The 26486-nt window shown below is 39.9% G+C and overlaps 1 protein-coding gene across 3 annotated transcripts in view; it reads right to left on the bottom strand.

Annotated features, from left to right (window-relative positions):
- The window catches only part of ST7 (suppression of tumorigenicity 7), a 240475-nt gene extending 227589 nt beyond the window's left edge, over positions 1-12886 (bottom strand). For all 3 annotated transcript variants that reach the window (XM_006770007.2, XM_015567992.1, XM_006770008.2), the window contains exon 1: positions 12472-12886. In XM_006770007.2, coding sequence (XP_006770070.1) covers positions 12472-12493 — 22 coding nt within the window. In that variant the 5' untranslated portion in view covers positions 12494-12886. The remainder of the gene's footprint in view (positions 1-12471) is intronic.
- Positions 12887-26486: the final 13600 nt, after the last annotated feature.

The following is a 26486-nucleotide window of genomic DNA, read 5'->3' as shown; positions in this document are numbered from 1 at the left end:
TGGCTCCTGCACACCCCCTACTCAGGATCAAGCCTACAACTCGGGTGGTGATGCTCAACCTCTGAGCCACACCAGCCAGGCTATCAGTTTTACTTTTTATCCAATCCCAGAGATCATCCCCTCCCCCCACCACCCATTATCCCCCTTCGCTTTCTCCTAGCTCCCTAATCTATCACCAATAAATTTCATGTAATTCCCTTCTGTCTTACCCTTTGATTCTAATGTATAAAGTAAGTAGTAAAACTGCCATTTTCCAGAGCATTTTCTCAATCCGTTGAGATTTTGCTTCCCAGCAATTGTCATCAGTTTGGTTCAAATAAACTCATAAAAATTCTTACAAGTTTCAAACAAAATATTACATAGCAGCCCAATATATAAAGTAGACATATATTTATAAGTTCAAATTTATAACATTTAATAATAAAGTCAACTAATGAGGACATAAGTGCATGTATCAGTAGTACTAAATATATCAAAATTAGTTACTTTTAATGTGAATGTATTGGCTGTTCTTTGTTTTAGTTTCTTAGTAATTAAAAATGAAATTGAAATCAAATATTAAGAGCAAACATCAGCAAACTAAGGCCCATGGGCCAAAAAGCCTACCTACCACCTGGTTTTGTATGATCCTTGATCTAAGATTTTTTTTTTTTCACATTTTCAAATGGTTGGAAAAAAGAATATTTTTGATATGTGAAAATTATATAAAATTCAAGCTTCTCTGTGTCCATAAATAAAGTTTTATTGGAACACAGCCACACTCATTTGCTTTGGCTGCTTTTGTGCTATAATAGCAGAGTTGAGTAGTTATAAAAATAACTGTATGGTCCACAAGTCTAAAATATTCACCATCTGGCCCTTTACAGAAAAAGTTTAGAGACCCCGGATCTAGAGAATACACACAACACCAACTTCATGAAATAGAATTTGGAAACTGCTTATAGCAAACTGTAATTTTTAAATGGCCACTACAATATTTTCTATCCTACTTGTTCTGCAACGTAGCCTTACTACTCCCTCATCAAAAGGCACCTAATTCTCTTCCCTTAGAATCCGCAATCAGCTTAGGAACTAGCTTGGCCTATATAACATGGTGGCAGTGACTTCTGAGACTTCCAAGACTAGGTCATAAGAAACCTTGCAGCTTCCTCCTAGGACTCTTGTAATGATCAGTGGGATGCCTCTTCTGAGAATCAAGCACCATGCTGTCAGAAGCTTGAACCTCATAGAGCAGCCAAATACAGTCATTCCTGCCTACAACCCAAGCTGAGTCCCAATAGTCAACCTCAACTAATATCCCTGTGAGAGAGTTATCCTGGACCTCCAGCTCAGGTGGCATCTGGATGGCCGAAGCCCCAACAAAATCTGACTACAACTGCATTGGAAACCCTATGTGAGAACCACCAGTGGGTCCAATCAACCCACAGAACCAGGAAAGCCTCCTATATAATAAAAGGCTAATATGCAAATCGACCAAATGGCAGAATAACTGGTTGCTCTGATGCGCACTGACCACCAGGGGGCAGACGCTTAACGCAGAAGCTGCCCCTTGGTGGTCAATGCGCTCCCACAGGGGGAGCGCCGCTCAGCCAGAAGCCGGGCTCATGGCTGGCAAGCGCAGCGGCTGTGCGGGGGAGCCTCTCCTGCCTCTGTGGCAGTGCTAAAGATGTCCAACTGTCAGCTTAGGCCCGCTCCCTGCAGGAATATGCAAATTAACTGCCAAGAAGATAGAGGTTAACCACCAACAAAGATGGTGGTTAATTTGCATAGGCAGGCTCAATGATGGGAGGCGAAAGGGGAAGGACAGAAGAACGGTGATCGGAAACCCAGGTGGCAGGCAAGAGCCAGGTGGCAGGGTAAAGGCACTTTGCCCTGCCCCCCGCCCTGGATCCAAGAACCTGGGCAAAGGCCCACCCCACAGCTGGTGATCAGAGAAGCCGGGCGGGGCAAAGAAGAGGCCGCCAGTGTCTGCCTCTTCCCTGCCCCCCACCCTGGTGGTGATCGGTGACCCCTCAAGGCAGGGAGGAACCCAGAACACGTGGAAGCCTTCCTGCCTGGCTGCGGAGGACCGATCACGTTCCTGGCAATGAGGCTGGGAGGGGCCCAGAACACTCAGAAGCCAGGTCTTTTTATTTTTTTTTAGATTGTGTAATTATTTATTACAAAGAAACAGTGATTCACATCTGTCAAAAACGGGTCCTCTTTTTACATGTGTGTGCAGGTTCTGATGTATAAGGAAAGGGTCCTGTGCTCAGTTCGTCCATGCAAAGCTCACAGGTACATCACTAAATACTTTAAAAATAGAATGATCTCTTTTTGAAACAATCTGTTTAGATTCAGGATTAGTAAAACAGTATGGAACTAATGAAATACAGTGATAGGAATTAGGAAGTGTGACACTGATGGTTCTGGGCATGTGAAGGGTGAGGGACAGAAGGGTACACATGGCCTTCCCTTCAGTTCTGCCAGAGAGATGAGCTCCGAGGGCCCAAGCTGCTCCATGCCCAGAGGAGGTGGGTGTGGTCAGTGGCTCTGTTTCAGAACTTCTTGCCAAGCAGAGACTTTACCCGGCCCACAGGAACCTTTTTACTCCATAAAAAAGAAACAGCCAGTTCCCAATGTGCATGGGAAAACCAGTGTCCCCCCCTGTGCACAGTGTCCTGATGGAGTGATGGGGGAGGTGGGTGAGGGGAGCAGTGCAGAGTTGTTAGGCAGCTGGAGTGGGAGTGGAAAGGCCATGAAATCTCCACAGTCCTGGCTGTGCCCACAGCCTGGGCTGCTCCTCCAGGCCCTGGCTGAGGGATTAGGGCTGAGGTCTCCACTCCCTTGCCTCTGCCTGTGATGGCCCTGCCTCCTGTGCCCCACTCCCACCTCCAAGAATTAAAGTATGTATTCTCAGAACCTAGGATATGGTAGCATTGACTATGCTTCAAGTGTGTCCTTCAAGTCCTAGTTCTATAATAGCTTTCCTCCTACTTCCTCAGCCAAAATTCGCTGCTTCCTCCTCTGTGTTCCAGACTCACTCTATGTTCACACCTCTATTTAGCACTTATCAGAGCAAGGGTTAGATTTGAATCCCAACTGCCTAGGTTTGAATCCCAGCTCTGCCACTTACTACCTATCAAATGGGAATAATAATGAGACCTACCTCGTGCATTCATTCATTCAACTAATAGTTATTGACTGCTTATTATTGTGTCGGGAGCTGTTCCAGGGGCTGGAGTTATATGTTTAACAGGACAAAGTTCTTGCTCTCATGAGCTTACATTGAATGGGAGAGTCAAACAATTAAAATCCTATAGAATAAAAGCCTAATATGCTAAGTGTCTGATCATCCAGTCATCTGTTCAACCAATCAAAGCGTAATATGTAATGATAGGCTAAGGCCGTTCAACTGCTCACTATGACATGCACTGACCACCAGGGGGCAGACAGTCAACTGGTCGACCAGTCACTATGACATGCACTGACCAATAGGGGAAAGACACTCTGACCAGTAGGTTAGCTTGCTGCTGGGGTCCGACCCATTGGGTCTGAGCAAGACAGGCCAGACATGCCCTGGAACCCTCCCGTGGTCCCTCCTCCCCGTCCCTCCCCCTAGCTGGCAGGTCCTGATCACCTGATTGGGGCCGGGCCCTGGGCTGGGACAAGGAACCAGGGATGGGTGGCAGTGGACGTGGGCTGCGAGGGAAGGAGGATGAGAGAAGGAGGATGGGGGGAGGCCAGGAGGCAGGGAACCACGCAGTGGCGGTACATGGGCGGTGAGGGAAGGAGGAGGCGGGAAGGTGGTGAGGCAGGGAACCTGATCAGCCCTGATCACAGGCCAGGCCTAGGAACCCCACTTGTGCACAAATTTCATGCATCGGGCCTCTAGTATAGTAATAACAAACACTTACTTAAACCTCTTTTTGTTTTGTTTTGTTTTTTAAGTATATTGAGTTTTTACAGAGAGGAAAGGAGATAGAGAGTCAGAAACATCGATGAGAGAGAAACATCGACCAGCTGCCTCCTGCACACTCCCCACTGGGGATATGCCCGCAACCAAGGTACATGCCCTTGACCGGAATCGAACCTGGGACCTTTCAGTCCGCAGGCCGACGCTCTATCCACTGAGCCAAACCGGTTTCGGCTAAACCTCTATGTTTTGAGGTGGATAGTTAACAGATAACTAAAACACCATTATACTAAAATTAATCTAAGAATGTTTCAGATACAAAATCCAAACTTCTGAGTCAAGCCCAGGCTTGGACTATCCATGCATATCACCAAACCAAACCCTAGCAAAGCCTCCTGCTAACTTAGGTATTCTAGAAGCAGCCAATTATGAAAGAAGTGATAAATAATACTCTAATGCAGTGGTCGGCAAACTGAGGCTCACGAGCCACATGCAGCTCGTTGGCCCCTTGAGTGTGGCTCTTCCACAAAATACCACGTGCGGGTACATACGTACAGTGTGACTGAAACTTCATGGCCCATGCACAGAAGTCGGTTTTCGGCCTGGGCAAGTCTATTTTGAAAAGTACTGTGATATTTGGCTCTGTTGACTAATGAGTTTGTCGACCACTGCTCTAATGGAATCACTGTGATTTTCTAATCTATATGCATTCCAATCAGGCTCACTCTGCACCAAAATAGGCTCATAAACCTAAATCTTAACACTCAGAAATTCTCACAGAGCAATGGAAAATAATTTTTCCAATTCCTAAAAGATAGGTGAAAAAACAATTCTCACTTTTTATGCTATAAATAAACTGGTGATTAAAATACCTCATTATTTTTACTTAATAATCTTAGGAAATGATGAACTTAGATGAAACATAGCCAACTTATCAGTATGTAGCAAAGTATCAGTTTATAGCAGTTTACCTCTAACACATTTGGACTTGGTAATAAAAATCCACATTCAATTGTGTTTGTGTCACCTGCTCCTGCTCCAAAGGGTGTCAGATTATAGTTATTCACTGAAAAGTGCCTGGAAAATTTAATTGAACTCAATATTAATCTCCCATAAAGTCCATGCATCATACTACCTTAAGCCACAGCAGTTTCAAATTTGAGAAAAATGAGTGTTTAGTATATATTATGTATCTGTTACACTCTGGGGTCTGTCTTTAATTTTATTCAAAAGAGATCAGTGGTGTCTTGAATTATTAACCCACTGATATTACTGAGAACCACAATGTAATATAGAATAGTGTGTTTATTTCACATCTAAACAGCTATCATTGAAACACTTAAGATTCCTAATTTTTTTCTTAATTCAGTAAGTGTTTGCAAGTTTATTTAAATATTTATTTATGTGACTATTATTCACACTAATGTGGAAAACACTTTCACAGATAAAGTGTTTTAGGTAGAAAACATTTCTACCTTCGGTGGCTTAAGCCAATCCTGCAAGAGTACTCTGACCAATTAGTGATGCCTGCCACAGAGGCAACTAGTAGTAAGAAATACACTGGGAACTTGCCAACCCTGACTCACTTCATCCAGTTTTATGCAGTCTCTTTCCTTCGGATCCCCTACTGCATCCCTTCAAAGACCCAAGCAACGTTTCCCTTCCTCAGCCTGTCTTTCCCACTGCTGGGTCTACTATCCACAGATGACCCTTGAAAAGCTCCCTCCTGGTGCAAATGTGTTGGCCTAAAAAGGCAGATTTCCCTAACACCAAGAGTTCACTGGATAAGCAACAATTTGGGCCAGAAGATCTTAAATGGTAGATGGCCAAACCCTGGTAGAATGTGGTAGAGGCATAATTTGAATTCAGGCAACTGAGTCCCCTAGTTCTGCAATTAGTCACAACATCTAGCATGTGGATGCTGTCATTTCTACATGTATTAAACTGTACCTTTGTCTTTCAGTTCATAATTATCTGAATCCATTATTAATAAAAGTAAAATCTCTATGAAGAAAATATTACAATTTATTATTCTAGCACAGCAAATGTGACTACATTACAGGACTTGTAAATAATTCAAAGCATGTGTGTTTTCTAATTAAAAACATATTAAGAAGTTTGTTAATGAATGCTTTATACTTATTGAAAAAAAGGATATCAATGCTCTTTGAAAAACAGTTTAAAAAATAACCATACATTTCATAGTCTTGTATTCCATATGGTCTAGTATTAAAAGATTAATAATATTTGAACATAATTTAATGCAGTGATTATTATTGTTAAAAATACACATTATCAATGACTTTTCTGACTCAGAATCCACAACAATGAATCCTATTAACATCCTGTGTAACTCCATGGGGATTCTATGCGGAAAGTTTCCATATATGGTAATTTTTCCCCATAGACTCCCCATAGTTTATACAGGATATGAATCTGCTCCATTGTGACAATGAAAACAACAGATTACTGAATCTCATGTGTAATTTCTGCTGAACAAACTACTGACTAACAATTAGGAAAACTAATACTCAAGTGAAATAAGTAATTTGAAAATTTAAAATTACCCACTGGGTATTATTATTCTACTTCTAGACTAACAAAATAAGTATACAAATATCCAGCAGAAAATTAATTTCCTATCTTACTTAGTTGAAAATATTCTCTTGATACTAAAAATTATGGTGTCAACTATTAGTAGGCAAGAAAACCAAAAGGAAATTTCACATAAGAACTTATACTGACAGGAGGAAAGAATAGGTGATACAAATCAAAAATGTTATATGCACTTTAGGTTCTCAGGCTTCTGAATGACCACATCCCAACATAAATCTCTATGACCTATAATTATTTTTCCATGTTTGTGACTTTAGTAATCTATAGTATTCTACTCATCTAAAGTAATATATATATTTTTTTACATTCAGTACTCTGAGTGCAGATTTAGAGGTAAATTTTTGTGACTTTTGTGTGTATCCTATAAAATAAAAGGCTAATATGCAAATCGACAGAACGGCAGAAGGACTGGTTGCTATGACGCGCACTGACCACGAGGGGCAGACACTCAATGCAACAGCTGCCCCGTGGTGGTCAGTGTGCTCCCACAGGAGGAGGGCCACTCAGTTAGAAGCCAGGCTCACGGCTGGCAAGTGCAGTGGTGGTGGCAGGAGACTCTCCCGCCTCTGTGGCAGCGTTAAGGATGTCTGACTGATGGCTTAGGCCTGCAGGGAGCGGGCCTAAGCCATCAGTCGGACATCCCCCAAGGGCTCCTGGACTGTGAGAGGGTGCAGGCCGGGCTGAGGGACCCCCCGGAGTGCACAAATTTTCATGCACCGGGCCTCTAATACTTGTATTTGTATTTTTGCTTTAAGTAACATGAACGCATTTAATTTCTAATACAGTTAAATACTAACAGCCACATTAAAGTTGTAAAAAAACATTGCTATTCCTAAATTACCTAGTTTCACATGAAACTAGCACAACCTAACACATGTATCCCCATCACCACTAAGCTCACAAAATATAATACTAATATGTCAAACATACTAAGCAAAAACAGCAGTCACTGATGCAATTATTTAATAAAAAGTAGAACTTATATTGAGAAGTTGTCCAGTTGTGATTAGCCATTTTTGAATGACCGTAGTTACAATGAACACCTCAACTGATTCACAATCAACACCATAGAACCAAGTTTAACCTTATTATAGGTTGTCAAGAATGGCCCTGAAAGGGAGCGTCAATCATTTGCTTCTCTATGAAAAAGATGCCTGTTTAATTATTCAGTTTCTTGGTGATCTAATATTACCGGAGTATATTCATTTGACTGTCTCCTATACAATGGGTCAAAATTTGAGTTAATCATGTTGTTTCAGTATTAAAACTGAAAAGCTGTCAGTTTTCAACTTAATCCATTCATCAATAATGAAAATAAAAAGCAACAGCAGACCTTTTGGTGCCCATCAAAGACAAATCACACGCGGACACTGTATGTACCCCAAATCCTTTCCAGCATCTGGCTCCCTACCAACGTGATGTGAGCATCCAGAAAATGGCAGAGAAGATCTGTGGGTCAGCCACACCAGAGCAAAACAGAACTAACAACCTAACACATGTGTTCCCATCACCACTAAGGTCATTAAAATTAGCATTTTGCTAGTAATTTGGTGATTTTTTTTCCCTTTCACAGATGCATTAGATATTTTTCAAAATTTATTACTACTCTAACAAATACTTGGGGGAGGGATTAAACGATACTATTTTCCTCAGGGGCACCCTGTTATTCAAAAGATAAGGTGTTGCTCTCTTCACTGAACTAATAAAGCAGGTGCTTTAGAAAACACATTACTGTGTCAGACCAGGACACAATTCCCACCACAACACATCTTAAAGGCACCCTTGAGCCCTAAAAAATTAAACATGGGAGAGGAGAAAGAGGAGAACTGAGCTGGATAATGCTAACTGAATAACTGATCATTATACTTGAAGTATTTACTCTTTGGAGAATAACTGGCTTTATTAGGAAGGATGGCAGCAAGGCAAAACCAGTTTATCCTAATTACTCCATGAAAGATTACATTTTTCTCTGTTTATAACATTTTAAGAAGAAATTAAACTTTTAATTTGTTGTGGAATTTAGTCTATTGATTATAAAATATCATTAAATCAAATTAAGTTTTTGAAATATGCATGTTAATGACTTTCTTCTCAACAAAACTTTACAGATAGTACTTTCTTCTTAAACGTAAATTATTCTCACCACAGAAACTAAAATTTCATTTCCTCAAATCAGATAAAAAGCAAACATACTACTCCCATTTTTAGACATGGGAAATTTCAGTAAAGGAAAAACTCTGTGAAATACATCAAGATGGTAAGAGAATTACAAAAGCCACACTTCCTGCTTTGTAATGATTAATCTACACATAACACAGAACACTTTCATTTCAAAGTGGGCCAAAATAGACTGTGGACAAACTACACAACTATGGGAGATTCAGATCCATTAAGTCAGGAAAAAATGAGACTAGCACTGTATCACTAAAGTGGTATCAAAAGATATTCACTAAAAGTATGTCAGATAGCCCTGGCCATTGTGGCTCAATTGGTTAGGCATCATCCTGTGCACCAAAAGATTGCTGGGTCGATTCCCAGTCAGAACACATGCCTGGGTTTCAAACTCAAGCCCCATTAGGGGGCGTGCAGGAGGCAACTGATGGATGTTATGCTTTCCCATCAATGTTTTGCTCTTGCCCTTCCCCTTTACTCTCTTTCTCTAAAAATCAGTCAATAAATAAAAATTTTAAATGATGTCAGACAGAACATTTATTTTTATTATTAACTTTAATCATCACCTAATAGAGAAACATCGATGTGAGAAAGAAATATTTATTGGTTATATTCTGTACATGCCCAGGAATTGAACCCACAACCCAGATATATTCCCTGACTGGGAATTGAACCAGCAACCTTTCGGTGCACAGGATGACACTCAACCAACAGAGCATTTATTAATTCTGTTGCCCTAACTATGTAAGTCTTTCATTTTGAAGAACAAGAGTCTATTCTTTCAGAGAAATTTTTGGTCATTTTTAAGGATCCTTGTGTGGCAGGGGTAGTTGGGTGGAGGGACTTTTTAGTATTTAAATCAAGCACTACTATTTCAGTGAGATAGAACATGTTATAATGTGATACCCAAGCTACTGCAAATTCCTGACCTCCAAGGTCTGAAACATAAAGTCAACTTAATCTATCCAGTATTTGAAAATGAAGTCACTGGCATTTCCTTCTATTATAGGCAAAGAGCAGAAAGAAAATTTAAAAGAGCCAGTTACACATGAGTCTATGGCAACAGACGTCAGAATAGTGAATAGCTGTTGCTGGTAAGTAATGTTGACTGGGAAGGGTTGCCACAAGTGAACTTTCTGGAGTGACAGAAATGTTCTGTAGCTTTATCTGGGCAGTGGTGGGGTCCATGAGTGTGAACACAGATGAAAATTCAGAGCTGCACACTTTGACTTGTGCATTTTATTTTATGTAACCCATACCTCAATCTAAAAAGTTAATGCATCAAATACAAGTAAAGTACTGCAACCAAAATCAAGGGTAAGAATCATTAATCAGACTGCTAGGGAAAAAACTGACCTTTCCAGGATCTAGCACAGCAGGGTATATAGTTAACAAGTATTTATTCTAAAAATTTAGTAAAAATATCCCAGATGGTTTGGAAGATCCTTTCTGAACTAATTAGAACTTAAAAAAAAAAAAAGCCAAAAACTTGCATGACAGTATTCTGTCTTCTGAACAATATTCTGCCTTTTTAATAATCTGGTAGCTATGGAGACCAAAAGCTACCAGAAGCTTTCCACATAGCACATTATGATATTATCAAAAGATCGTGTTTGATAATCAAGAAAGGCTATGTCTGCTTGGTAAACCTGGCCAGACTAGTCCCTAGTCCAAAAATCCAAAGACCTTCACAGCTTCCATTTTCAGCTACACAAAAAATAAGACAAATTTTCCTTTAGTAGATATTTCTGCCCATACCTAGATTCCAACATAAACAAAATTTCATGACTGAAATGAAACTGGAAGGTCTTTGCCTTTGAATAGTCTGTTTCTATTTCTGGGATGACAATGAAGGGGACCAACAGTTTAGCCTTTTGGCAAACTGATTTTTAAGCTGGTTATTAAGGAACAAAAGAACATTTGACCCTCCCCCCTTTCCTGCCTAAGAGATTCAGAGGGAAAGACCTACTCCAGGAAGGAAATCTTAGGATGTTCTCCTTAGCAGCCTCATTTGAATGGAGCATAGTGGATGGGAGTGCATCAAGCAGGGGCCTGTTTACTAGATTACCCCTGACTCATGGTTTCTGGGTTGCCTACCCAAAAATTACCTGCCATGTGTGTTCTGGTCTTCCTCAATTACCTGTAAATCACCCATTCTCACTTTTGAAATCTAAGTTCCCATACCCCAAATTTTTTTCCTTTATCCAAAATGTCATATATACCCAATTTTAACTCACTGTCTGGAATTTTCATGCTTATATGAATTCCTCATGAGCATGTATTAAAATTTTATTTTCTCCTATTAATCTGGCTCTGCTAGTTCATTATTAGCCCAGCTGAAAGAACTTTGAAGGTGGGAGAAAAAGTATTATATGTATTTTTTTAGCCCCCACAATAATTCTAACTGTACCATTAAGTGAATTCAAAAACTACTTTTAAATGATTAGGAAATAATAGTGGCACATGCTGAATGAGACATTGCATCTCAATGTTAATGTATCTTGACCTTAATTAGGCAATGTGGTAATTTCAGAAATGGGAAGCTACCATGTGAAACAGCAAAAATAATCAACCCTTTAAAAAAGCCAGTCAAGAACTGAGGAGTATTAGCTCTCTTGAAATACTAGTATTCTATAAAATCATAAGCAGTGCACAAATAGTCACCCTGCTCACCTGCGATCAGAAAGGTCAAATTACAAATTCATAAGAAATGCGTTTCTTAAATTTCTGCCCTAGCCCCCTACTCCTCTCAAAGATTGGTGTTTTGCCAATATTTGATGTTCTAAGCCAACAGGTTGAGTCTCTTTAGAATTCTCAACTGTCACCTTTGCTTATTGATATAACCAAATAGTCTACAGACCCTGTACAACTGCACTGACAAATTATATTATTCTACAACCAACATTAAATAATCCTAAATTATTTATAATGGTCATTATTTTATAAATAACTAATTTTAGCTGTCTACAAGTGCTGTCCAGCCCAGCCAGGCAGGGCCTGCTTCTGCACCAAAGCAATTTTATTGCATATGTTTTAAAACAGATATGAAGCCATTGTGCAAATTTAAAAATTCTTCTTCAAAAATAAAGCATATTTCGCCCAGCTGGTGTGGCTTAAGGGTTGAGCGTTAACCTATGAACCAGGAGGTCACGGTTCAATTCCCGGGCAGGGCACATGCCAGGGTTGCAGGCTCAAGCCCAGTAGGAGGCATGGAGAAGGCAGCTGATCAATGATTCTCTCTCATCGTTGATGTTTCTCTCTCTCCCTCTCCCTTCCTCTCTCTTTAAAAATCAATAAACTATTTTAAAATATTTTTAATAATAAGTCAATAAATTCTTTTTAAAAATACGAAGGAAAAGATTATAATGATACATTTTTATCCTTTTAGATTAAAAAAAATGTAAGTCCTTCTATCTTTCCTAATAAGCACTTTCATCACTGATCCTTCCACTATCTCTATTAAGGTTTAAGGACCATTACGGAACCCACAACAACAGATCAGTGACAGACTAGATCCTATCAATTAACACATTCTAAGGAGGCTGCCTGGATCCAGTGTCCTCCCTCCCGCCTGAAGGCCTGGTTTTGACCACATTGACATCCCGGCCTTCAGAATGAATAACCCAGTTAAGGGACAGTCCCTTCCCTGAGACCAATTCCTTTGTAATTAGAGCAAAAACACAAAGACTGTTAATGACCTAAGGCAAAGTGATATACACTCCAAGCCAATGAAACCATGACAGCAAGCAGATTTCTAAACAGCAAGTAAGTGGGATCCATTTACTTACATGAAGATTCAGTGCCAAACATGGCTGGCTCCAGAGGCTGCTTTAAAAAAAATTAGAAGAAAGGGAGTGGAGGGAAGGAAGGAAGAAAAATCGAGGAGAGTGTATGTGTGAGAGTGAAGAGATGAGACTACACAGCAGGGGTCATGAAGACAGACAATGCAGTCCAAGCTGTGTCCAGCTGCCAGATTCTCCTCTTACAAGCTTCAGTGTTCTCCCGTGTGAGTGAAAAGCAAGGTTTCCTACAGCACCAAAAACCAAAACCGAAGAGCTGCTTTTGGAAATCCAACAGGGACAGGCAGGCCAATGTGGCTCTTCTGGGATGCGGTGAGGCAGGACTAGGTAGCAGCAGAGGCAGGACTGGGAGAGCAGCCACAGAGGATACTGCAATCCCCAGCTCTGCCGTAGCAGTAAGACAATAGCAGGGCTTATGCATACACTGATGACGTCAGAGACACTGCACAGACCAACTGCGCTGCTGAGCCAGAGGCTCCAGTGCCTTCAGGGGAACAGGCGATTCAAAGGGGAATTCCTTTGTCACAAAATGCACAAGACCAAGAGCCACATATCTATTCCCCTCCTGACAAGATCTTCATTCTGTGATGTCAGACACTAAAAGAGAACTCAGAGAAATTTAAATGCTGGCTTTATAGCAACTAACCACAAAAATACCATGCAGATCGGGGTTCTTGTTTTTATGCAGCAAGCAGAACTTTTCAAGGGAAATAAGAATCAGAAATGAAAAAAATAATCTACCTTTAAAAATAACTACAGAACTCATTGGTTTTTTTCTCTAGGAAGTTGGCATTCTGATAGATCAAGGGGTGTATACTCAGTCACACAAAAAAATGTGAAAATATATATACTATTGCACAAACATTCTGGACTTATAAATACACACAAATGTAACAGTAAAATAACAGTATAACTGCTTAGAACACTGCTTGGTACACAGTGAGTACTCATGTTAGTGATTACAACCCCATTAGTTATTTTGCAACTATTATTCAAATGTGAAAAACACTGCTTTGGGAATATACTTATGTACATGTATTTCTCCTATCCTATTCCTTTTGCCTTATTTTTCTTCATTTCGCCTAATGAGAATTACTGTCAGTGTCCAGAGTAACTCAGTCATTTTAAGGCTATTGTATACACACCTGTGTGCACCTGTGTGCAAGTGGACTTATGACCAACAAACATATTTCTTTTTAACCTATCCATGCAAAGAAACAATTGAAGGTATTAATATTTTGTCTCTTGACTCACTTGACAAATAAAGGTCTTCCTATATTACCTTTACTCTTAGAAATCTGTTTTTTTAAAAGCTATAAGTGTACAGACTTTCATTAGCATGTCTATCCAACACAAATACAGAAACAAATTTTATTTTACTATTTTAAAAATGTTGAAATGTACAAAGTGTATGTTTGTTTATGTATTCCCGTAATTCCACACTTTTAAAATCATATAAAGTAGGAACTTCAAGTGTTCATTTCTTCTCCATCCATTCATCCAAAGTTATATTATTTTTCCAAGATTTTCTTATGTTTACACAAAGACATCTTTATATAATACCGCTTTTACACATTAAATTCTGATATAAATGTGGAACTAAAAATTATCATCTAAAATATCATTAATAGCTTTTCTGGTCAGGATATATAGATCTGTCTCATCCTTTTAATGGTTGTATAATATTCTTTTGTGTGAAAATAGCATAATTTATTCAAGGTAATCTGACCTTTATCTTATTGAAAATAAGTAAATGCAATGATGATATATATAAGATAAAAAAACTTATTTTGTTGTAGAAATTAACAATAACTCATTTATTGAATGTTTACTATGTGGCAAATATTATTCTGATAACTTAATATTTATTAAATTATTTAGTCTTCATAATAGCCCTAGAGGTAAATGTCATTATTACTCACACTTGACACATGGTGAAATAATTTTCCAAGGACACTCAGGTAGTAAGTGATAAGGTAGGATACAAACCTAGGCAGTCTGGTTCCAAAGCATATGCTTATAATACCTCTTAAGAAATGAATACATAATTACCAAAATTATATTTTAAGAATTCAACTAAAATGAGAGAAAAGTAGAAATCAAGTGAAAATGTGGAGAAAAAAATCCTTAAGAAAGCTCACCAAAGAAGACTAAAAATGACAGAGCCAAAAATTGCAAGAATTAAGAAAAATGCATCCCTCCCAAAATAATTAGTCAGGTCAACAGCCAGGGAAGAATATCATTAATGGTGTTAAAATATACCTGTAGGAAGTGGGAAATGGCAAATATACTTCCAAAGGATTGAAACTAGAATATTATTTTACATAAGATCTATTTTAATTGCATATCAGATACTGCACATGAATAAGTCACACGGATGTGGCCATCAGAAAGGCAGGAAGAAAAGTAGAATGAGAAAACTGTCCCTGTGTAACAGAGATTTTCCACCAGAAGCCACAGTCTATATACAATAACTACAGGCCCAGTGCACAACATTCGTGCTCTTGGTGGGGGAGAGGGTTCCCTCAACCCGACCTGCACCCTCTCACAGTCTGGGACCCCTCAGGGGATGTCCACCTGCCAGCTTAGGCCCATTCCCCATGAGGAGTGGGGAGCAGGCCTATGCCAGCAGTTAGACATCCCCTAAGGGGTCCTTAGCACTACCGTGGAGGCAGGAGAGGCTCCCGCCAGCACCACTGCGCTCACCAGCCATGAGCCGGTTTCTGGCTGACCGGCGCTCCCCCTGGGGGAGTGCACTGACCACCAGGGGACAACTCTTGCATTGAGCGTCTTCCCCCTGGTGGTCAGTGCACGTCATAGCGACTGGTCATCTGCTGTTCAGTCTATTTGTATATTAGCCTTTTATTATATAGGACTAGAGGCCCGGTAAACAAAGTCGTGCACCAGTGGGTTCCCTTGGCCTGGCCCGCAGTAACAGGCCAAAACCGGCTCTCTGACATCCCCCAAGGAGTCCCAGATTGCGAGTGCACAGGCCAGGCCAAGGGACCCCATCGGTGCACTTTTGGGCCAGGGAGGGACATGGGAGGTTGGCCAGCCAGGAAGGGATCGCAGGAGGGCTCCAGGGCATGTGCATTTTTCTGAGTGCCTATATTTATTTCTTGGTACAGACTTCATATACACACACACACACATATGTATGTATATATGTATATACATATATACATATATGTATATACATATTTTTTTTCACTAATTTCAGGTAGGAAGGAAGGAAGAGGGAGAGAGAGATAAAAACATCAATGATGAGAGAGAATCGGTGATAGGCTCCCTCCTACAGCCCCCACACTGGGGACTGAGCCTGCAACCTGCCATATGCCCTGATTGGGAATCAAACTGACCTCCTGGTTCATAGGTTGATGCTCAACCACTGAGCCATGCCAGCTGGGCTTGGCACAGACTTCTAATAGAAGTAAAAGGCTGCAATATTTTTCAAGAAATCTACTTACCTTTTTGATAACTCTAACTACATTAAAAACATTAGATATCTCACCTGTCCACAGAACTGGATACAAACTACAACTTCTGACTCCTATTAAGGCTTCTACAGTCTCTGGAGGCCTGAGGTTTCCACTTTAGAGGTTTGGGATCCTTTATCACTTAAGACCCATACTTGACAACATAGATTCCAAAAATGTAGTTTGCTCCAATTCCTTCCTCTGGTTAGCTGACATGAACTCAAAGAATGAAGACACATTTTAATGTTGTCTAAGGAAAATGCAATGAAGGACGATTAAAACTGATCTGGTATCACTTATGACACTCCCAAAACAATACATTCCAAAACCAAAGTGATCCTTGGATTATCAATTATGTCTAATTATGCTCTCCCCTCCCCTCCTCCCTCCCAAATAAATAATTGATTTCACAAAAATTTTATTTGCACACCATAATTAGCTGCCTTGCCAAAGGTTCATCCACCAGGATTTTGTCATTATACTTGGGTCTCTGCCCTGGTAAAAAGTCTTCCAAAAGCCTTGGTTCTTTAGTTGAAAAGGAGTATGTCAGAAAACTATATCACCATTACCCAAAAGTTCCTATTTAGGGTAATACAATTTTGAATTAGTTGTACACATTTTTGTACAACTAATCAGTACCTCACCTTCCAAAGGTGATACCAGATCAGTTTTAATCGTCCTTCATTGCATTTTCCTTAGACAACATTAAAATGTGTCTTCATTCTTTGAGTTCATGTCAGCTAACCAGAGGAAGGAATTGGAGCAAACTACATTTTTGGAATCTATGTTGTCAAGTATGGGTCTTAAGTGATAAAGGATCCCAAACCTCTAAAGTGGAAACCTCAGTCTGTACCGAATCAGTACCTCACCTTCCAATTCCACCTTCTCCCCATCCAATCTAAGGGAATCCCCATTTACTCATGCAGCAACCACCACCTGTGTTCGTCTAATCTTAACTGTATTCCTAAACCTGTACCCATTTACTAGCCAGTGAAACTAGAAATTGAGAACAGGCTCTGCAGTTTTTAAAAGAGGCTAGTTATCCATCAGAGAAATATGAACATATTAACACTCAGAAAATTTAAGATGAAAACTGAAATCTCCAATTCACTGCATTACATTAATTCTAATAATAAGACTGAGCCACTCACATGCACAAAATAACCACCACAGTGCCGAAAACATTTTATAGAAACCACAAGCTCTCTGTAGAATTGCATGTATTTTATTCTCTATGTGGAATAATCTGAACTCAGATGTTTGTACTCTAAACCTTCTGGCCCAGAGGGGAGAAATATGGATTAATTATGGGTTGCAGTTTAAGTCTGTTTGAGTATAACCCAAATTGAAATAGAAGGAACAGCAAGGTTATGTCTGAGAAATTCCCTTAAGTGCTTATCCTAAATTATCACAATTTATATACAACAAATCCATACATACTCAAGAATAAATATTTAAATATAAATTTAAGATATATTTTTAAAAATTCTACAGGCTGAAAAATATTTTAATTTTACCTGTATACTCCATAATGAAGCAATGGGCGGGAAACCAGGTGTTTTCCAAAGTACAACCACAAGACATGAAACGAAACAGCTCCCCGGCAGGCAAAGTGTCCTGGGGAAGCCTCTGGCCGTGGACATTAAGCAACAGCCATGGCTCTGCTCTCCTTAGCCTGTGCTTCTAAAGTCGTCCATAGGAATGTCTTAGAAAAGAATCGCTATTTCTTCCCATTTAATCCCTATAATACTAATTTAAAACTAGGGAAAAATAATCCTCTTCTTTCTCTTAGTGCACAATATATCTACACTTCAACCTGGCACTCAATGTTTGCAAACCTGAAAGGAGTTGATGTCCAAACTTTTAGAAAGAGTATAATTTTGTCATTACAGAAAGCAACTATCACCATAAAGAGGGTCACATGAATTATCTGGTTTCCCAGTGCATATACAAGTTATGCTTATACTCTAGTCCAGTGGTCGGCAAACTGCGGCTCGCGAGCCACATGCAGCTCTTCGGCCCTTGAGTGTGGCTCTTCCTAAGCCAGTGATGGCAAATCTTTGGAGCTCGGCGTGTCAGCATTTTGAAAAGCCCTAACTTAACTCTGGTGCCGTGTCACATAGAGAAATTTTTTTATATTTGCAACCATAGTAAAACAAAGATTTATATTTTTGATATTTATTTTATATATTTAAATGCCATTTAACAAAGAAAATTCAACCAAAAAAATGAGTTCACGTGTAACCTCTGACATGCGTGTCATAGGTTCGCCATCACTGTCCTAAGCCTTAGGAGTTCCCTAATTAAGTTAATAACAATATACCTACCTATATAGTTTAAGTTTAAAAAATTTGGCTCTTGTGAGAAATTTCAATCGTCGTACTGTTGATATTTGGCTCTGTTGACTAATGAGTTTGCCGAGCACTGCTAGTCTATTAAGTGTGCAATAGCATTATGTCTAAAAACAATGCACATGCCTTAATTTAAAAACATTTTATTGCTTTAAAATGCTAACCATCAGCTGAGCCTTTAGCAAGTTGAAATCCTTTGCTGGTGGAGGGTCTCACTGCAGTGATGGCTGCTGGCTGGTGAGGCTGTTGGTTGTGGAAGGGTGGGATGGCTGTGGCAATTTCTTAAAATAAGACAACAGTGCCGTTTGCCTCATGGACTGGCTCTTCCTGTCACCAACAATGTCCCTCGTGCACGCGATGCTGTTCGATGGCATTTACCCAGAGCAGAACTTCTTTAACCACCGAAGCCAGTGCTCTCAAGCCCTGCGCTGCTTTACCGACTAACTTCATGTCATATTCTAAATCCTGTTGTCACTTCACCAATCGCCACAGCCTCTTCACCAGGCGTACATTCCATCTCAAGAAACCACTTTCTTTGTTCATCCAGAAGAAGCAAGTTCTCATCAGTTCAAATTTTATTGTGAAATTCCAGCAATTCAGTCACATCTTTAGGCTCCACTTCTAATTCTAGTTCTCCTGCTATTTCCACCACAGCTGCAATTACTTCCTCCACTGAAGATTCATCCATAAGTGTTGGAATCAACTTCTTCCAAACTCCGTTAATCTTAATATTTTTACCTCTTCTCGTGTATCACAAATGTCCTTAAATGGCATCTAGAATAATGAAATCTCACAGTATATCTCCATAAAGCTCTTGGATGACCAAGAGCATTGTCAAGAGGCAGCAATATTTTGAAAAGAATCTTCTTCTCTGAGCAACAGGTCTTAACAGTGGGCTTAAAATATTCAGTAAACCATGTTCTAAACAGATGTACTGTCATCAGGCTTTGCTGCTCCATTTATAGAGCACAGATAGATTTAGCATCATTCTTAAGGGCCCTAGGATGTTGGGGATGATAAATGAGCACTGGCTTCAATTTAAATAACCTAACAAGAGAGTCAGCCTGTCCTTTGAGGCATTGAAGCCACCTTCTTCCAATAGAAGGCTGTTTCACCTGCACTGAAAGTGTGTCGTTGAGTGTAACCATCTTCATTAGTAATCTTTATTAACTACCTTTATTAACTAGAAAGATCTTCCGGATAACTTTCTATAGCTTCTACATCAGCACTAGCTTCACCTTGTACTTCCATGTTATGGAGATGGTTTCTTTCCTTAGACCTCATAAACCAAGCTCTCTACTAGTTTCAAACTTCTTCTTCAGCTTGTTCACCTCTCTCAGCCTTCATAGAACTGAGGAGAGTTAGCCTTGCTCTGGATTAGGCTTCGGCTTAAGGGAATGCTGTGGCTGGTTTGACCTTCTACACTATAACTAGCTCTGTGTCAGCAATATGCTGTTTCACTTTCTTAGTATTCATGTGTTCAGTTGAGTAACACCTTTCATTTCCTTCCAAAACTCTCCCTTTGCATTTACAAGTTGGCTAACTGGTGCAAGAAACCTAAATTTCGGCCTCTCTTGGCCTTTACATACTAGTACCTTCCTCAGTAAGCTTAATCATTTCTAGTTTTTGTGTTTTTTTTATTTGAAGTGAGAGGTGTGATTCTTCCTTTCACTTGAACACTAAGAGGCCATGTGGGGTTATACTTAGCCTTATTTCAGGAAATAGGGGGAAAGGGGAGCTCGAGGAGAGAGAGACAAGAAATGGCAAGCTGAGGGAGCAGTCAGCACACACACACTTGTTTGTGGTGCCCAGAAACAATTACAAAAGTGAATTGGGCCAAAGTTTTGCCACCCTGAAGCTGCATTTTGGGACACTGATTTTAAGCTATTTATTAAGAAACAGAAGCCTCAGAAAGAACCTTTGACCCTCTCCCTTCCTGCCTAAGAGATTCAGGTGGAAAGGCCCACTCCAGGAAAGAAATCGTAGGCTGTTCGCCTTAACATAATATAAATTAAGTTCATGTAGTAAATAGGAGGCTTCTGGTAGGCCCTGTTAGCTAGATACCCACTGTGTTCCATTGTTCCTGAGTTGTCTAGCAAGAATTTGTCCGCCGTGTGTGTTCCACTCTTCCTCAAATACCCGTATATCACCCATTCTCAATTCTAAAATCTAGAACCCTGGTCCCCTTTTTTCTCCTTTGTTCAAAATGTCATATATACCCAATGTTACTTCACTATCTTTAGAACTGTCATGCTTTTGTGAATTCCTCGTGCACATGTATTAAAATTTTTATTTTCTCCTGTTAATCTATTAATTTTTTATTAACCCAGCTTAGAAGAATTTAGAAGATAGGAGGTAAAGTATTACATTTTTTTAGCCTCCACAATAGTAACATCAAAAATCACTGATCACAGATCACCATAACAAATATAGTAATAAAAAAGTTTGAAATACTGCAATAATTAACGAAATGTGACACTGTGGGGTCATGCAAGGACATAGCTTAATTCCCCCTCCCAGTCAGTTGAATGGTGTCTGCGTGGCCAGCAGCCACAAGAAGCAGAACAGCACATACTCGGCTGTCTTCCCTCGTCCTTTTTTTTTTAAATATAATTTTATTGATTTCAGAGAGAAAAAGAGAGACAGATGATGAGAATCATTGATCGGCTGCCTCCTTCCTGCACGCCCCCTACCACAAGATCAAGCCCTCAACTGGGGCATGTGCCCTGAGTGGGAATTGAACCCTGACTTCCTGGCTCCAGGTCAACACTCAACCACTGAGCTTCACCGGCCCAGCATCTTCCCATATCCCTTACAGCCAGCAAGTCTCACCAGACTCTCCGTTTGTCCTTGGCCTGCACGCAAGCTGTTCCAAGCACAACATTCTCCTCCTCCCCTCTGTTAGGTAAACCCCTGCCCAGCTGCCGCAGGGTCTTCCCATGTGTAAGTAATAAAGGCGATGTCTTTTCCTCTGGGCCCCCGCATGGTTTTCCAGACTAGCAAAGACAGCATGGTGCTCCTAGGATCGGAGCGCTTACATTACAGATGCAGACACAAAGTAAGCAAATGTTGTTGAAAAAAATGGCACTGACAGACTTGCTTCACACAGGGTGACCACAGGCTTTCAATTTGTAAAAAACACAATATCTGTAAAGTGCAATAAAGCAAAGTAAAAGGAGGTATGCCTCTGCCTGTATGTTCATTCATTTGGTAGTATACATTTTTAATCCATTTGAAACATGTTTGATTAATATGTAAACAAACCAAATACAGGTAATTAAAGAACAGCCCTTTAACATATATCTAAAACCCTCAACTCATTTGTGTGAGTCCTGAAACAGACATCAGATGGATAGGATATACGGTCATTCCTGAGATATTCTATCTGTGATCATCATTAATGTCTTGTTACAATGTTCGCTGAGCCATCATTTCCTTCACTGACAAATGTTTTGATCTTGAGCGTGCCCTGGCTAAAACTTTAAATAAAACTTTAAATAAACTATTTCATCTTGATACAATTCTTTACCTTACCCAGAAATAAGATATCAATAAATAAATGAATTTAAAAATTTTAACACCTTTTTTTCAAGCAACTTGAATGGTTGGACAATTTCCAATATAGAGATATATTAAATACTCCCCCAAATTGCAGCTACTTTAAAGAAGATACATATTGGCTGTTTATGGTGGTTTTGGAATAGTGGGGTGTTTTGTTTTGCTTTTATTTGGCTACTTCCTTTCCACTGAGTAAGTTTCTCCATAAGATAATTACAATGTTGAAAATACTATAAAATGTGATTTCTAATTTTTGATACAATATCAAAAGTATGTGTAGTACAGAAATCTAAAAATTCCGGACTCAATATCATCATTTAACAGATCCCCCCAATAATTGTACAAACTAAGTGAGAAAGCATTATTTCATTGAGCCATCTAGCCAATGCTTCATTACCATACGCAGATCCCATTTCACCACCACGCGGCTAACAGTCAAAGCCTGTTCTCATCAACCTCTCCTGTCACTGTTGCTCAGCAGACCATTTCACTTCCCAGACCTTAATTCTGTTTATCTGAATCTAGGGTACAGATTGGAAAGCTTTCCACAAGCTATAAAAACGTGATATAGTAGGTTCTTCCTGGTAATTAAGATGTGCAAATGGTTAAAACATTAATGCCATGATTGTTTTAAAATGGTATGCTTAAAATGCCTAATGATATCTGTCTTAATTTCCACACAACTTACAAGTATATACAAACACTGATAACCATTATCAGATGTCACATGAAATGACATTTTATACCTTCCACAGTTTAGTACTGTTAGCATGGATTTTTAAAGTTCTTATCTAATTATTTGAGTAGCATTATTTTAACAATTATTTTATTTTTATCCTTTATATTTTATAATTCTTAAATCAGATATTTTAAAGAAAATGCATCTTATTAACAAAATAACATAATGAAAAATTAAATTAGAAAGTATAAAACGGATGAATACATACATAGATATCTACAAAACCTACAATCTACAGTTAAGTGATCTGCACACTTCAGAAATCCAGCAGAGTGGTTAAGAGCCAGGCTTTGAGTCAGACAGAGAAGGTTCAAGTGCACCTTACCCACGTATTATATGGATGATCCTAAGCGAGTTTTTACATCTCTCTTTAAGCCAAAGTTTGCTCATAAATTAAATGACAAAGGTCCTAGATCAATGTCTGGGACATGATAACAGCTAATATATAAATAGCATTTAATGTGTATAAGACATTGTTCTAACTCATGTATAAACTTATTTAACCTTCACAACAACTCTATGAGGTATTTTCCTCATTTTATAGATGAGAAAACTAAGGAATGGAGGATAATTAAGTCCTACACTATACATACCAAATCCAAGATTCAACACAAGTACGCCACCACACCAACACTCCCCCTATAGAGTAAGTGACCAATAAATGAAAGCAAAACAAGAAACCCACTTCAAAAAACCAGGTTTCATTCTTTCCAATAAAACCAGCCCTTCATTTTGCCAAATATTTTAGTTCAGGGTTTATAAAAATGATCTCTTTTTATATTCTATGTTCAATTACAACATATGGAAAAATTAGAGAAATATAAAGAGATAACATTTAAAGTCATGTGATAGCTTACAATGAGGGATGCATTAGGCAGTTAAGCAGACTTAAGTACCCAGTGCAGAAAGCTATTATCATAAAAGGACCTGTACTACCCGCTGCACTCTCAGTAATCACTAAGTCCCTCCCTCTCTACTTTTCAGTTTTCTAGTAGTTCTACTACTTGCCTGGTTTCTAACAAGTTTGAACAGTTTCCTCTAATTTCAGAACTCACTCAGGAAGAGAGCCTTCAAGTAAATCTATCTTCCTCCCCAAGAATCTTCTCCATCCCCAACTCACCCTCAGCAAAGGAGACTCGCTGGTATGCCCGGGTATATCCCTGTCCACAGAAACAACCACATCACTGTCCTGCCCACCACTCAGTAACAAGTCACCAGAGTCAGGTTCTTCTAGGTCACTTGTTCTGGCCAAGGGCCCAGAGATCACTGCCCTAACTGCAGCTTACTTACTCAGCAGCAGAAACTGTATTTCTGAAATGTGGAAAAACACAAAACACACATAGAAATAACAGGATGCCCTGACGACTGGAGGGCTCATGGTCTGGTGGGTCACACCTTTAGGACAGCAAAGCCTGAGTGCCAGCAATAAAGCTTTTGCAGGCGACCAGGACATGAGACCAGGACATGACTGAAACAGCCTGGACAGAGAGCGCCAAGTTTTCTGCAGATGACAGCTCGGGGCTGAGACACAGCTCTTCTCTCTTACTTTCATGGCTTTCCTACCTGGAGTAGTTCTTGCTTTTTGAGTCCACATATCCTCCCCTCCCCATGGAAGCACAATAAGCATGGCTCCCACTTCACTTTTCCCTCTTAAACTTTAAAACCATAATTTTACCACAGTATCTTATATCATATTTCCAGCACATGCAATAACTTACTTTATTGCACGTTAAAACACCAGGGTTGGATTGTAAAACACTCATTCCGTTTTTCCACATTTCAGAAATACAGTTTTCCTCCAGTCTCTATTCCCACCCTCTTCACAAACTAGTCAGTTAAGTCAAACTGCAACTTCCCGTTACTCTAAGTCAGAAGACACTTTACTTAACATGCTGCTGTCTCCCAAGCTTCTCACCCCCACCGCAAGCTGCACCTGCCTCAGCATTTCCTTTTCATGTTCTGTCGTCCATTGACTTTGCTTACAGATTCCCTAGTCTACCTCACGGCCTTATCCCATAATGCAAGAAAACTTTATTGCAAAAAGGATTCTTTGAAAGAAGAAGTTTCTTTTCTTTTTCTTTTTTTTTTAACATGTTCTTATTGATTTCAGAGAGGACCAAGGAATCTCCCATATTGAGAGGAAGAGGAGGAGCACCTGTCATTAGGCTGATGCGCCCTCCGCACACGGCATTCTTTACTCCTTCTAACTAGTCTAGGAGGAGGCAGTCTGGAAGGCTCCAATTTGTAGATGAGGAAACTGAGGCATAAAGAACTTCAGTAACTTGCCTAGGTCACCTAGTCATGGAGGGGCAAAGCCCAGCCAGGCTGACGTCATCTTTCCATGTACTGATATTTTTTAAAAATATATTTTTATTGATTTCAGAGAGGGAGACAGAAAAGAAATATTGATGATGAGAGAGAATCATTGATCAGCTGCCTCCTGCATGTCCCACAATGGGGATCAAGCCCACAACCTGGGCATGTGCCCTGACCTGGAATCAAACTGTGACCTCCTGGTTCATAGATTGACACTCAACCATTGAGCAACATTGGCTGGGCTGGGCTATTTTTTACTCCATCAGATCACTGTAAATAGATAAATTGGTTTAAATGTTTAAGGAAAGGAGGAGGAGGAGGAGGCGGAGGAGGAGGAGGCAGAGGAGGAGGAGGAGGAGAAAAAACATAAGTTAATCTTGATGTAAAATCAAGTCATCAGAAACATGACTAAAGTTAACCATGCCTGATAAAAACATCAAGATTAAGATTTTCTTTCCACAAATATGGATCCAATAATAAAATGTTTATTTTACACTTTGAAAGTGAGGGTCATTTTATATACATTTGAATCAAAACTTTAATGGAAAGATCACAATCAAAACCTAGGTCTCTACAACAAACAAACATAATCTCTCTGTAGATCCTTCTTTAGGCAAACCACATACCATCCTCTGTGGTTTCAGTCTATTCACCTGGCTGGCAAATGGAGCCACTGAAAAATAGGCAAAAGAAGTCAACTAAAATATTCATGAATGGACTACTGTGGGTCGTCCCAGAGGCAAAAAACAGTGGAGAGGCTTCTAGGTAAGATATCTGCCTGCAGGTAACGAGGTGCTCACCTCCTTTCTCAACCACATCAAAATTAAAACTAAACTACAGAACAACGATCACTTAGAACAGCCTGAAATCTGGCTGAATGGAAATCCTACAACTAGAGAATTAAAGAAGCCACATCCGACTGGTAGGAGGGGCAGAGACGCAGAATGGTCCCACACCTGTATGGGGGTGATTAAAAATTGGGAAAGATATATCGGCTGCAGAGGTCCCCCATGAGGAGCAAGGGGTCCCAACCACACAAAAGCCCTATAGCCCAGGATTCCAGTTCCAGGAAGAGAAGTCCCCATAACTTCTGGCTATAAAAGCCAGCAGGGATTGTCGCTGAGTGAGATGGAAGGCTCCTGGATTCCCAGGCATTCCTCTCAAAGATCCCATGCATGGACTTTCTTGAAATAACTTCCTCTGAGCTCCAGAGTGGGTCAACAGCTGGAAAGGCACCAAAGACATACAAGAATCTGGTATCAGGGCAAGAGCTGGGGAGACATCTTTCTCCCAGAGAGGAGTTTTAGCAGAGGCCATTGTTCCCTTTACAAGTCCTGGCTCACACTTTTCGCCCCACCCTGATGATTCCCTGAGACCCTGTACCACCCAACTTTCAAGCCCACCCAAGCTGTTTCCAATGACTTTACTGTACAAATGGCCTGTCTTAGCTCACGCTTCAGATTTTCCTAAAATCTCTCAAACAAGCAGCATTTGGCCTCATCGAGCCCCATACATCTTACTAAGTGGATCCAGGCCTGGCACTAGCAGCAGCCTGCCTTGGTT

This window comes from Myotis davidii, unplaced genomic scaffold (genome assembly GCF_000327345.1).
Source record: "Myotis davidii unplaced genomic scaffold, ASM32734v1 scaffold384, whole genome shotgun sequence".
Lineage (NCBI taxonomy): Eukaryota > Metazoa > Chordata > Mammalia > Chiroptera > Vespertilionidae > Myotis > Myotis davidii.
Note: the sequence above shows the minus strand (reverse complement) of the source record. Positions and strands in the feature narration are given on the sequence as shown.